Source organism: Crinia signifera, chromosome 3 (genome assembly GCF_055691185.1).
Source record: "Crinia signifera chromosome 3, ASM5569118v1, whole genome shotgun sequence".
In the NCBI taxonomy this organism is placed as follows: Eukaryota; Metazoa; Chordata; class Amphibia; order Anura; family Myobatrachidae; genus Crinia; species Crinia signifera.
The window spans coordinates 85793771-85806785 of NC_139219.1; the positions used below are offsets into that span (position 1 = coordinate 85793771).

Consider the following 13015-nt stretch of genomic DNA (forward strand, 5'->3'; position numbering starts at 1 on the left):
TAACATGAACACCCCGTGAACACACCACGCCGAAACGTTGATTAGACTTGAGTGCCACTTTCTCTCAAGTATGCTGTATTGAACCTTCCCTTGCCAGGCTGGTTTATTGGGGGCACCCACCCGTCCAAGTATCCATCCATCCAAGTTCAATAAATATATAGGTCTTATTTTTCAATGTAGTTCTTAAGCAAATCCAATCCCGCACAAAAATAATTTTACTGGGTAAAAAAATAAATAAAAACCAGCAGATGTAATATGGTAAAATTCCAGTTTTATTTCTTTTTTTATTTAAACAGAAATTGAAACCTCCATCAAAATATTGTGCTTTCAAATACTGAGCTGCAAATTTTCCTTACAAATGATATGCCTGGTTCTCTTTGTTTAATAAATTCAAGTATATTTTGCACATGCGCTTGTGAGGTAAAGGTCACGATTGGCTCGTATCCTCTTTATTCATAAATATTTGTTCTGTTGGCAATGAATAAATCAACATATTACTTTTGCTCATTTGGAAACAACTAATATTTTACCTTATTAGACTTTAGCTGCCATTTAATGAACATGGGTAAGTTATGTACATCAGAATGGTTACTATTTCATAGCTTTAAACTATGTTAAGTATCCAATTTTACTGATATACATATAAAAGTGATTAACAAGGCAATGAAAGGAAACATTTTTACAGTGAAAAAAAAACTTAAACCAGGGATCCGTTATATTATGCTGTAGTGGAAGAGTTAAATAATAATGTTCAAAATTGGCCTATTTAAAATCACCTCAATTCCAAAGCTCTTAAACTGAATGCTCTAAGTTATCTTTAGTGACGGAAGGGTATGTTTATGAAGTCTTGGAGCAAGATAAAGTCGAGAACGCTATGGTACCAGCCAATCAGCCCCAACTGCCATTTTACAGGCTGTGTTTGAAAAAATGAATGGATCTGGCTGATTGGTACTTTATCTTTGTCCAGTTTCTCTCTCTCTCTCTCTCTCTCTCTCCAAGGCTTAGGCTCGGAGCGATTTATTCCCTGCCAATATGCTGACATTTTGCTCTGCCCCCATACAACCGAACGATCTAACATGCCCAACCAGACGATGCGGTGTATGACTCGCCGGAGCGCATAATCAATATTTCGGCAGGATCCTGTAAGTGTGTATCCCGTGTGGGAGAGGTATCAAACCATGAAAAGGAGATTAAGTAGCCAAACAATCAGCTCCTAACTGTCTTTTTTCAAACACAGCCTGTAACATGGCAGTTAGGAGATGGCATTTAGGAGTGGATTCACTGATACTTTGGGGCAAATGTTTTAAGAAGAAAAAAAACTGGAGATAAAGTGGAGATAAGGTAAAAGGAGATAACGCACCAGCCAATCAACTACCAACTGTCATTTTCAAACTCAGGGGCAGATTTATTAAGCTCAATGAAGTGATAAACGGTCTGGTTTTTATCACCGGCCAATCAGCTCCTACCTGTGAAGTTACAGGCTTGGTTTGAAAAATAACAGGTAGGAGCTGATTGGCCGTTTATCACTTCACCAAGCTTAATAAATCTACCCCACAGTCCACTGGCTGGTGCTTTATCTCCTTTCACTTTATCTCTTCTCCAGGCTTAATACAGATGCCCCTTTATCTCCATACAAGGCTTAGTATACACCCCTTTTAACTCTGTCAAATTTAAATTCTTCAAGCTTAGATACATTTCCCCCTTAAGCATGGAACATAATGTAATGGTGTATTTCAGGTAAAGTCACCCTGTAGCATAGCTTTTTAAAGACGGAGGGTCTCGCAAATTGGACCCATCTTTATAGCAAAACAAATACATCAAAATATTGAAACTCCATTTTTTACAAAATTATACTGACAATGGTTTTCACTCATCATATATATCAAAGTAATCACTGTCTTTTATAGCTGATCAGGTCTTGGTAGAACTCCCCTTTTAATTTTAAATTGTACACCCACAATCATTTGGCCTTCAATAACTATAATCAAATTAGAATGAATTAGAGTGAATTAGAAACCGAATATAAAAAGGAATATGCACCCAACCAGTTGCACCCTGAACTTCAGAGTTAAATCCACAGAAACAAAAACTATGCAAATGCAATAATCATAATCAATGTAAAAACAAAAATGGACACTAGGAGCAGCAGCACTTTCTGATCACTAGAATTTACACAGTTTGGTTTGATCGGACTAACTGGGAGAAATTTAGCATCCAATGGAATACCAATTGAAGTCCGAATTCGTAGGTTTATATATTATATAAAAAATAAAATATTATAAAAAGTGGTAAAGACCCCAGTTTGTTCAAAATTGCACCTTTTTAAAGAAAACAATAAAAAAATAACTTAATATGCAAGAGGTCCCCGCCAGTTGCTTGTACAAATATAGATCTAGTCATGATTTTTTGTCACAGCGATGAGAAGAGTCCGTGTTCAATACTTCAATCATTGCTCTCAGCGTAGGGAACGATTCTGAGACCGATGACGGGCTCTGATGTGATGGAGGCAAACTAGGGGACAAAATAGAAGATATTAAATACTATTCACAATAAACAGATCTGCACTTTTTTATTATGTTATCAGGAAACACAAGATGAATCAGTACAATAACAGGTGGTGCATGGTGTTTAATAATGACACATGTTGATATTAAATAAGAATTGGACATGAAAAATGCATCCAAAATCTTTGTTTAGTTTGTAGTTGTTCTATACATTAGTCTCACCTACAATTTAACTTTTGCTATAAATATAAAAAATGATGAATGAAAACGAAAGGTGGCTATCCTGCAGCAGGACCATAGAGCCGATTGACAGGATCCTTGTGCAGCTTAGTCATGAAGGTGTGTGGTAAATGGCTCTCTGAGGATAATTTACTAAACTTCCCATTGGATTTTAGTTCTAGCAAACGGTATGATAAAATAGTTTTAATATTTACTAAATGACTGCTTTTAGAACATCGGGCCTGATTCAAGGAATGCACGCTTATGCCGGCGCACCTGCAAATGTGAACGTAGGGATTGTGGAAAGTATGCAAAGGTCACAACCACCTGGATTTTTATAGTTACGCCACCGGCTGCTTTGAGAGTCCAAGTGGCTGAGCACAAAGAAGCAGTGTCAGTTGCAGATCAGCAGATTAGTTAACTTCGACTAGTCTTATGGCTGCTGGAGTATGACGCTGGGCCCAATGCAGCTTCATATGGAATCAGTCACAGACACGGGGGAGATGGTCGCCGGGCCCTATTCAATGCTGTCTTTTCCGACAGCACTGAACAGGGTTTCTCGGCAGAATGTCGGGCTCCTTCTGCCGAGAATGGCCGGGAAGTGACGAGCTGCCGGCTGCAGCTCGCCTCTTCCCGGCCGCAACTCGCGGCCACGCCCCCTTCTCGCTCCCCGGCAGGCGGGACATTGAATCCCGCAAGTATGTTCTCGGTCCAGCTGACCGAGAATGGGATAGGGTCACAGTGGTCGACCTACACATTGAGGGCCTTATTTTGGTTCATTCTTTCTGACAAAATCCTTCTTAGATGGGCAAAACCATGTGCACTGCAGGTGGGGCAGATGTAACATGTGCAGAGAGAATTAGATTTGGGTGGGGTTTTACTTCAAAGTGAGATCTATATTGCAGTGTAAAAATAAATCAGTCAGTATTTTCCCTGCACAGAAACAAAATAACTCACCCAAATCTAATTCTCTCTGCACATGTTACATCTGCCCCCCCTGCAGTGCACATGGTTTTGTCCATCTAAGAAGAATTTTGTCAGAAAGAATGAACCAAAATAAGGCCCAAAATATCCCCCAAAGACTAATATGTACATTTCAAGGTCTGATTACATACAAAAAGAGACGTGCTTTAATTCTACTTTTCCATATTATAAAAACATATTTTGATCACTGCAATTTAATCTGCTAATTAGATGTACACCAAGGAAGTGGGCCAAATAAACAACTTACAAGTCCGGGGCTCAAAGTAACCACCTTGCCTTATGAAATTATTGATACTTGTGTAATAGCATGGCGCCCGTTACGTAGTTAGAGTAGTGGCCCTGTCAGAAGTAGCGTAGTGTTCCCATGGCCAGCGTAGTCAGCGTCCCCTGTCAGATATGTGTTCCTGAAACTCCCCCACTAACCACGACAGCCTGCGAGCGCAGAGAGCCCCGCAATGGGACGCCCCACCTGTTCATATCCCCACTATCCACGTCGGCGTGGAGCTGATTTTATAAAGTATGGCGAGCGCAGAGAGCCACTGAGTCGGAAGCGCAGCGAGGGGATGCGGAATACATGTAAAGTAATCTGCATCCCCTCACAGGGCTCACCACGCTTCGGGCTCGGTGGCTCGCCACGCTTTATAAAATCAACTCCACGCCGACAAGGATAGTAGGGGCATGACAGCGTAGCTTAGCCTGCGCTGAAAATGTAGCGTAGCCGGGCACCGTGCTATTACACAAGTACCGTATTATTCTTCCCAGCTCCACAGAAGCTTTAATAACGGTCCCCATTGTCAAAGATTTAAAGACTCTTTTGCTATTCACCTGTGATGCTGGAAATAGGCAGAACCACCTTCCAATTAGCCATGCCAGATTACTGCAGGCTATCGAATGAGCCCCAAAGCCAGGAGTTAATCAATATTTTTTTTTTTTTAAACATGCCTCAGCAGGGCAGAAAGAAATACCAAATAACTAGCAGGTTAAAGGTAATTGAGTTAACATGGATTCATGTCTTCAAGCCTGTTAATATGCTACTTTTAAAGACTATCGGGTGAAAAAGGGAGTGCAATGAAATAGCCAAGGTCGCCAAAACTCGAGGCTACCTCCCTTTTTTCATCTGTGGTAATTGATCTCTTACTGCAGTAAGTCCCCCTGACTTCTCAGAAAAAGCGGCTCACGCCCATTTTTTTGTTCTGTATATATTTTATTTTTTTAAAGTTTTTTTTTTTTAAACAAAAAACTTTTTTTAGGGACAGATTATTCAAGAATTTCACTTACGATTTTAGATTCATCCAGCCTCTAGCTGTTTTGCTGAATGCTTCTGATCCTAGTGCAGTCATAGCTTCAAAATCAACCAGCTAAAACATAAAATATCAATAAAAATACATTAAGTATTCCAATGAGTGCACATAAAAACCACATGTACATTTTGAAGGGCTGACAGAGAGGTGGCTTTTTTTGCAATTGGTTCTGGTTGATAGACCTACAGTGTCAAAAGGTCGAAATCAAAAAGGTTGACATGAGTTTCTTACATTTTTTTGGACTTTTTCATATTTTACCATCTACGTGGACTACAATTGAGAATGCTAAAGTGCCCGAGCATACCATGCGAGGGTACAAATTACACTAATTGGGGGTCCATGTTGAAAAAAGGTCGACCTTTTCCATGTTGGCTTATTGACCGTCTATCTAGAAACAGGGTTTAGCTAATAATCCACACCCTTTTGGAGACTGGTGTTGCAGTTTCTGTACAATGCAAGCATAAATTGCTGCTAATTATTTGCTATGGACAACTTTTTCCATTGCATGACGTGTTACAAATCTCCATTTACAAAAATACCAACCCTGATTTTAAAAGATCAGTAAAACATCCACAAATATGTTTTCCGACAATCCTTTTCTAAAAAACAGCGAGTTGTAACCAAACATCAAGAGAGGCCCCATATTTGGCTGGATCCTAGAGCAATAGCGTAGAAAAGCAAGAGGATGTATACGGGGGAGATTTACTAAGATGGGAGGTCTATTTCACATTGGATGTTGCTATGGCCAACCAATCAGATACTATCTATTATCTTCTTAAAAAGGTGGTTGGTATTTCAAAATGGTCACAATGATATAAAGCTGCAAAACATGCTTAGTGGCACAATTCTTGCTTTCCACCAGTAACTATAAAAGATGTAAGTGACAGCTCAAGAATGAGATCTAAAAATAAAAAGCTTAAATGGTGAAGGAAAAAAACAAAAACCCCGGACATACCTTTCCTTTAGGAATTTTCCCAGAGATCTCTTTGCCGCTGGCCATCAGTGTTCCCATAATTACAGAATAAGCGACCACACTAAGGACAAACCACAGGAACACAGACAAGCTAAATGAAGGAGAAGCATCTGTACAAATAACTACTTCTCCATTCTGATTCCATCTTTAGCATTTCACATTGTGTGTAAGCATTGCTTTAGATCAGTGATTTTCAACCTATTTACCTTGCGGCACACTAAACAAGCTTTTAAAAATTACCAAGGCACACCATGGGATCGCCACAGGGCAAAACACATTGGCCCCCACAGGAAAAAAAATGGTACTTATATGTTAGCTGGGCGCCCATTACGTAGTTTGCGACATAGGTGCTGATTCTGTGGGTGCTCAAGGGCCCGAGCACCCACGGAAATTGATGAGTACCCACGGGCCAGAGTCCCGCTGCTGGGCTGCCATATTAACTTGCTAATCGCCAGACCCGCCACCTGGGAAACCGTATCCTGGGAAGAGTGTATTCTGTCCATGAAGTATCTGCACTGTGGGGGCATTTATGTATGGGGAACTCTGTTGCCGTAATTTGAATATTGGAGACAACTGTGCTCCATAATATAAATTGGTATTATTTTGTGGCCACACCCCTTCCCCATGAGGCCACTCCTCTATATTTTTGGCTTGAGCACCCACCAGCAAAAACATAAAATCGGCACCTATGGTTTGCGTAGTGGCGTATTGAGAATACAATACACCACTATGCTGGCTACGTAAACTACGTAATGTATGCAAATTACGTAAGTTACGCAAATTACCTAACTGGAGCTCTGCTAATACATAAAGGGTCATATCCTCACTATCCACGTCATACCACTAGTGTCCACGTGGGCGTGGAGTTAATATTAGAAAGTGTGGCGAGCGCAGTGCGCCACCGAGCCCGAAGCGTGGCGAGCGCAGAGAGCCCCGTGTGGGGACGCAGATACACGTCCCTTTGCTGCGCTCGCCACACTTTTTAAAATTAACTCCACACCCACGTGGACACTGGGGGTATGACGTGGATAGTGGTGATATTATTGTGTAAGTGCGTGTTGTGTGTGTCCTCCCCTGCGCCAGGCATATACGCTATTAGCGTAGTGCCGCTGGGGGAGCTGGGAAACCATGTGATGCTCCCCCAGTGGTGACTACGCTAAATCGCCGCCATTGCTGCACCGCCGCCTAGATGTTTCACCCCCGTCCATCCGCCGAATCCCCACCACCCGTCCTTCAACATGGACGATGTAAGTAAACCCCCTGTCTGCCCGGCCCGCTGCAGAGTCCCCGCCCGACGCCCGATATTAGCCATCAATGGCTACTCTGACAACAGAGCCAAAGCTACATAGTCAGCGTAGCGTAGCCCGCCAGGCTAACATAAGTACCAAAAAATAAACCTATTGGCCCCATATAAAAAACAATCACTCTGATCCCTACAGGTAAAAAAATAAAATACATTGGCCCTTTACATGAAAAGAAGAGACCAGTAATAACAGTTGAACTGGTGGTGGCTGTAAACTGGTTTGGGCATCTCTAGATCTGGGGGCACACTTGAGAACAGCTCAAGGCACACTAGTGTACCACGGCACAGTGGGTGAAAAACACTGCCATAGATAAACCAGAATCTCCACAAATGTTTCCTAATTCAGTATAACCTAGAAATGATAAATGCAATTTGATTTAGCCATTTAGAAGACCTGGTGAAAACAGGGATATAATGCATCAAAACGTAACCAAGCAGCGATGGGTATGGGTCATTGGATTGGCCCACTAAAGGTCGACATGCTTTGGCTCAACCACTTAAGGTCAACAAGGCTTAGGTCGACACAGCTAAGGTTGACAGGGTTGGAAGGTCGACACAAGCATTTGGTCAACAATGGGAAGTTCAACATGTTTTTCACCTTTTTTGTCTTGAATGTCGACATGGACACGTCAAAGTGTGCTGCACTAGCCGTGCATCGCACACTCGGCACACTATTTTGTTCTCCCACCATGCCATAGGTAGGGCATGAAATACTGCCTGTCGGCACATGTCAGCTCAAAAAAATTAAATAAAAATACAACAGGAAAAACTCATTGCGATCTTTTAACTGTTGACCTGATGCTTGTGTCGACCTTCCAACCCTGTCGATCTAATGCTTGTGTTGACCTTCCAACCTATTTCATGTGTCAAACTCTAGGGGTCGACCCAAGGCATGTTGACCTAAATAGGGTTGACATAATGACCATATCCCAAGAGATACACTGAAATTAGCACTAAAGTTTGCAATCTAGCCAGTTCAATGAGCCAATAAAAAATAAATAAAACAAATGTAAAGGCTTCTGTAACCGGTGAAAATTATAATATAAATTTGAAATATATGTGTTTTATACACACATATATATTGAGAGAGAGAGAGAGAGAGAGAGAGAGAGAGAGAGAGAGAGAGAGAGAGAGAGAGAGAGAGAGAGAGAGAGAGAGAGAGAGAGAGAGAGAGAGAGAGAGAGAGAGAGAGATTTAATAGGATGAGAGATTCAGAAAGTGAGAGATTTTGTGAGAAATCTCCAGTTTTTTTAAAGCGGCAATCATTTACACTGCAAAACCAGTTTGATTTTACAGTGTAAATGATGGCCCCTTTAAAAAAACTGGAGATTTCTCACAAAATCTCTCGTTATCTGAATCTCTCATCCTATTAAATCTCACCCAGAGTGAGAGAGAAAGAACACATATATATTTCAGAAATCAGTTACAGAAGGGATATCAATGGCTTTCAATTAACTGATTTATTAGTTTTTTAAACTAGCAGAGGAGGAGAGGAGCCCCCTTGGGAGCAGGAGCCTGGCGGGAGATGACTCCATTGCCTCCCAGAGGTATGCCCCTGCTAGGGCAGACTTGGAGCCAGATGCACTAAGCTTCAAAAGTGATACAATGGAGAATGATAAACAGCCAGCCCATCAGCTCCTACCTGCCATGTCACAGACTGCGTTTGAAAAAGGTCAGGCAGGAGCTGAGCTGATTGGTTGGTTGTTTATCACTCTCCATTGTATCACTTTTGAAGCTTAGTGCATATAGCCCTTGGAAACAGTTATCCAACAGTTAGGAGTTAGGGCCAAAGATTAGGTAAATGTGTCACACATTCAAAGCATACCAACATCAAAGACTAGTGGGAAATTATTCTGAAGGTATCTGGATGGTAGGTCAGCTGCCAATAGATCGACATGGTAAAAAAGGACAACACATTAAATGTGGACACTAGTTTTTGAGGACTTTTCTATTTTCGGGAGCTTGTAATATGAAATATGGCAAGGGAACATATCCCAGTCTGGTGCGATGTTAATGAAGGATGGGATGATCACTTTTCCATCATTCATTAGCATGCATTAGGGCACTATTGATCTCACTATTGATCACTATTGAAGTGCATATAGCTCAGTGTGTACCCAGTTTAATTGTAAACAAGCTGATGCTTAGCATAGAAATCTATAGGCCTGATTCAGAGATGGACACAGTTTGTGTCAATCCCAGCCGCTATTTCCAACCGGGCATTGAAGAGGCAGATCGACAGAACGGGCCCAACTTAAGTGGTCGGGCCCGTTTTTTTGACAAAGGCCCCACGAATTGTCGCGATCACAGCTCAATCTCAACAATCAACGGCTGTTTACGCGGACACGCCTCCTTTTCGCTGATCACCAGACAGGACAACATGAATCACACCTGGCGATATGCGGTTGAGCAAAACAAAAACAGGCCAGGGTCACAGCTGTCGGGACGGATCGACGGAGCGCCACTGGAAACAAGTCACACGCTACCAGAAATATGTTCTCCTGTCTAGCTACAGAACTCTGATATGTTTACATAACTGTAATAATGCACATAAACTAATCGAATCAGTAGTATCATTTGGCAAAATCTTTAATTTTATAGTGGCATCAATGAAGAACTATAAAAATATTAAATATTTCCAGAAATATCCCTTTGTAACAGATACAGGCACTGTAAAAACACAGAGGGATATTACAAAAAGAACCACAGCAAATGACAAAGTTCTAGATCTAAGTTGTCAGAATCTATGCAAGATACAGACAGCCTGATACATACAATCCCTTCCCCCTTAGGGGATGTGTCTCACTTGTCTAAGAAATCCTGAAACTCAATTGGACATTCCTTTATTCACGTCTTACTATACACTAAGCAGAAGCCATTTCTGTCTCCATTATGCTGGACTGCAGAAGCTTGGATGGTAATAAACAATGCATATTTCAGCCAGATGTGTCCAGCTGTTTATTATAACTCTTATTCTATTTCCCAATTGCTAATGAAGAAAAAGTATTCAAATTCGGTATGCAAAAAATATTTTGTTGGATTAAGCATACTTCCCCCCAATTCTTCTAGCTAAGGAGGATTGTATTAACTATTAATGCATCAAACTTTTGTGCATAATACAATCAGGTCCTCATCCTGATAAATATAGAAAATAGCAATTTCTAATTTAAAAAAGAAGCGTTGCAGGGTATTAACTTTGTACTCTGCATATAGGGTGCATTAGCTTTTCATTAGGAGATTTATGGGGACAGGCCCTGTACAGAAGGGATACATACGGGTGACCCGCGTTTGGGATGTCGGCATTCAGAATACGGGAGGACGGAATCCCAACAGGGGTCAAGTAAGTATACTTACCTTTCCCCTGCCTCTCTAACCTTCCCAGCATGCAGTCTGATCAAAACCCTCCCCCCCCCCCGCTAGTGCCTATTCCTAACCCCTGTACCAGCTGCCTAGACCTAACTTCCCTGCCCCGCAGCCTAACTCTAACATTTCACCTCCCCCTAATCCCGGCAGTCGGGATTCCAACACGTGCATCCGAATTAATGCTGGAATTCTGTCATATGTCTCCTAAGGGTAGTCAGGATGCCGGTGTCGGTGTAGTGAATGTAAGCCTCTCGACTGCCCGGCTGCTGAACGCATCCCTTACAGATGCACCAGCCCTTCATGCTGCCCATTTATTGAGGCCAAGCAGTAGTAATGCTAAGCTATATTAACATTCCCAAACATCTACTGCTGATGTGATGCATCTTAGTTCCCGGCCATCCCTAAAGCTCCTGTAAGAGATCCCGTAAACACACTGCATCCACCAGATCTTGGGCCATGGGTGCCACCTCTACACAGCACAGGTAATCCTACAGATATGTGAAAAATAAGCCACAAAAGTGCACTTAATCATTAGTAACAAAAACTGAAAGTTTTACCTTCGCCATACAATAGTAAGCTTTATACATTGCTGATGACACATCTCCATGTATTTACCCATTAGGGACACATGGGAATCCACCAGGGGTGCCCAAAACACAAGAAAAGTATACAGAACATTATGTCTGGCTATTTGAAGACCTCTATACACAAAAGTAGAACACTGCTTGGTGAAAAATGTACTATCATACATACTTTCAAACCTAATAGAAGCAACGCTGTGTGGTGTATAACAAATAAATCGGACAAATAACTGCTTTATGTTTTATACATAATGTTTTATAAAACAATATTGTTTGACTTAAGTGACTAGACCACAGGTTCCCAAACTCGGTCCTCAGGACCCCACACAGCGCATGTTTTGCAGTTCTCCTCACAGAATCGCAAGTGAAATAATTAGTTCCACCTGCGCATCTTTTAAAATGTGTCAATGAGTAATGAATGCACCTGTGCACCTGCCGGGTGACCTGGAAACCGCGAACTGTGTGAGGAACTAGTTTGCGAAACCCTGGAATAGACCAATAAAAAAGTTTATGCTTTACTATTCTGTTGTATAATTTCATCCTCAGCTAGGACCAAGAACATTAAAATCATGATCTTCTGCTTAGCAAACATTTTAATAACATGCAGGACACTGACCTTGATCCCCTGGAGAGCGGCATTAAATTGTAGAAATAATACACCAGTGACAGAATCAGTTCGCACACTACATCTGGCTCCTAGAGAGGAAAGAGGAGAATCGTTCAGAGTGTAAGCACAAGAGGCAAGGTTAAAAGCTTCCCAGACAATAAAGAAACATTGTGTCGTGTCAGCAAATACCCACAATGAAAACTGCGTTATCTGACGTAAATAAATCTGCCTCATTCATATTTGGAACATAATAGCCTCGGCACTGCATTAATGGGTCCTTTATACATTAAAGAACTCAATGAAACTAGATAAGCACATACCTAAAGTGAATGCAGAACTATAAATATGACATTACTTTCCAGTCACCTTGGATATAGAGAACAGACCTGATCCAATTTGTGAAATGATTCATTGGCATATAGTTGTCTATGTCCTAGACACATTAAAAAGGTGCAACTCAAGCTTACATTTTTGGCCCAGTGGTCATCAGGAATTTTAAGGCAAAGAACATAAATTGGACCAGTAGATAGTTACTAATAGTTAACTATACAAAAACTATCCAACTTACATGCAATTTGGAGGTGAAAATAAACTAATTAAAATACCTAAATCCAAAATGATGAACAATCCAACGTCAGTTCATTTCCATCAGGCATATAGAAGGTACAGCATGTAACCAGAAAATCATCAAGCTAATCGCTAGATGATACAGTATAGATAATGCATTACAGATGCTAATACAAGGTCAGACTGATTGGAAGTACATTTATAAGATTATAAGGATATTTATCCTTTTTTAAACAGTTTAAGTGCTGCTACCAATTCTTTCTCTCTATAAAGTTTCCTGGGATTGACTGTCCCACTTACAGCAGCTGCTGGTGATGCAGCACTTGTCACAGCGCCACTTTCACCCCTTGGGGCCTCGAACAGTACTTGCTGTATCTAGAGCGGTAGCCTCAGGTTACACTATATGAGCAGCCCTGTTGATGTGTGCAATGCACAGACAAGTTTGGGAGTGTAGCCTAAAGCCCCCTATACTACTGTATGTGCAGTCATAGCAGCCATTATGTGGCCTTTAATGTGAATGCAACATAACACTTTAGCAGTGACATCTGTGGCAATAGACTCCATATAGAAAGGGGTGTGGTATAGGGTTGCGACAGTGGGGATCCTGACAGTC

At 41.4% G+C, this 13015-nt stretch overlaps 1 protein-coding gene across 2 annotated transcripts in view; it reads right to left on the reverse strand.

The window, feature by feature from the left end:
- Nucleotides 1-257: 257 nt before the first annotated feature.
- TTC13 (tetratricopeptide repeat domain 13) overlaps nucleotides 258-13015 on the reverse strand; it is a 74534-nt gene continuing 61776 nt past the window's right edge. For both annotated transcript variants that reach the window (XM_083176148.1, XM_083176147.1), the window contains exons 20-23: nucleotides 11845-11924; nucleotides 5964-6042; nucleotides 4986-5065; nucleotides 258-2511 (exon numbers count right to left, since the gene is read on the reverse strand). In XM_083176148.1, coding sequence (XP_083032274.1) covers nucleotides 2397-2511; nucleotides 4986-5065; nucleotides 5964-6042; nucleotides 11845-11924 — 354 coding nt within the window. In that variant the 3' untranslated portion in view covers nucleotides 258-2396. The remainder of the gene's footprint in view (nucleotides 2512-4985; nucleotides 5066-5963; nucleotides 6043-11844; nucleotides 11925-13015) is intronic.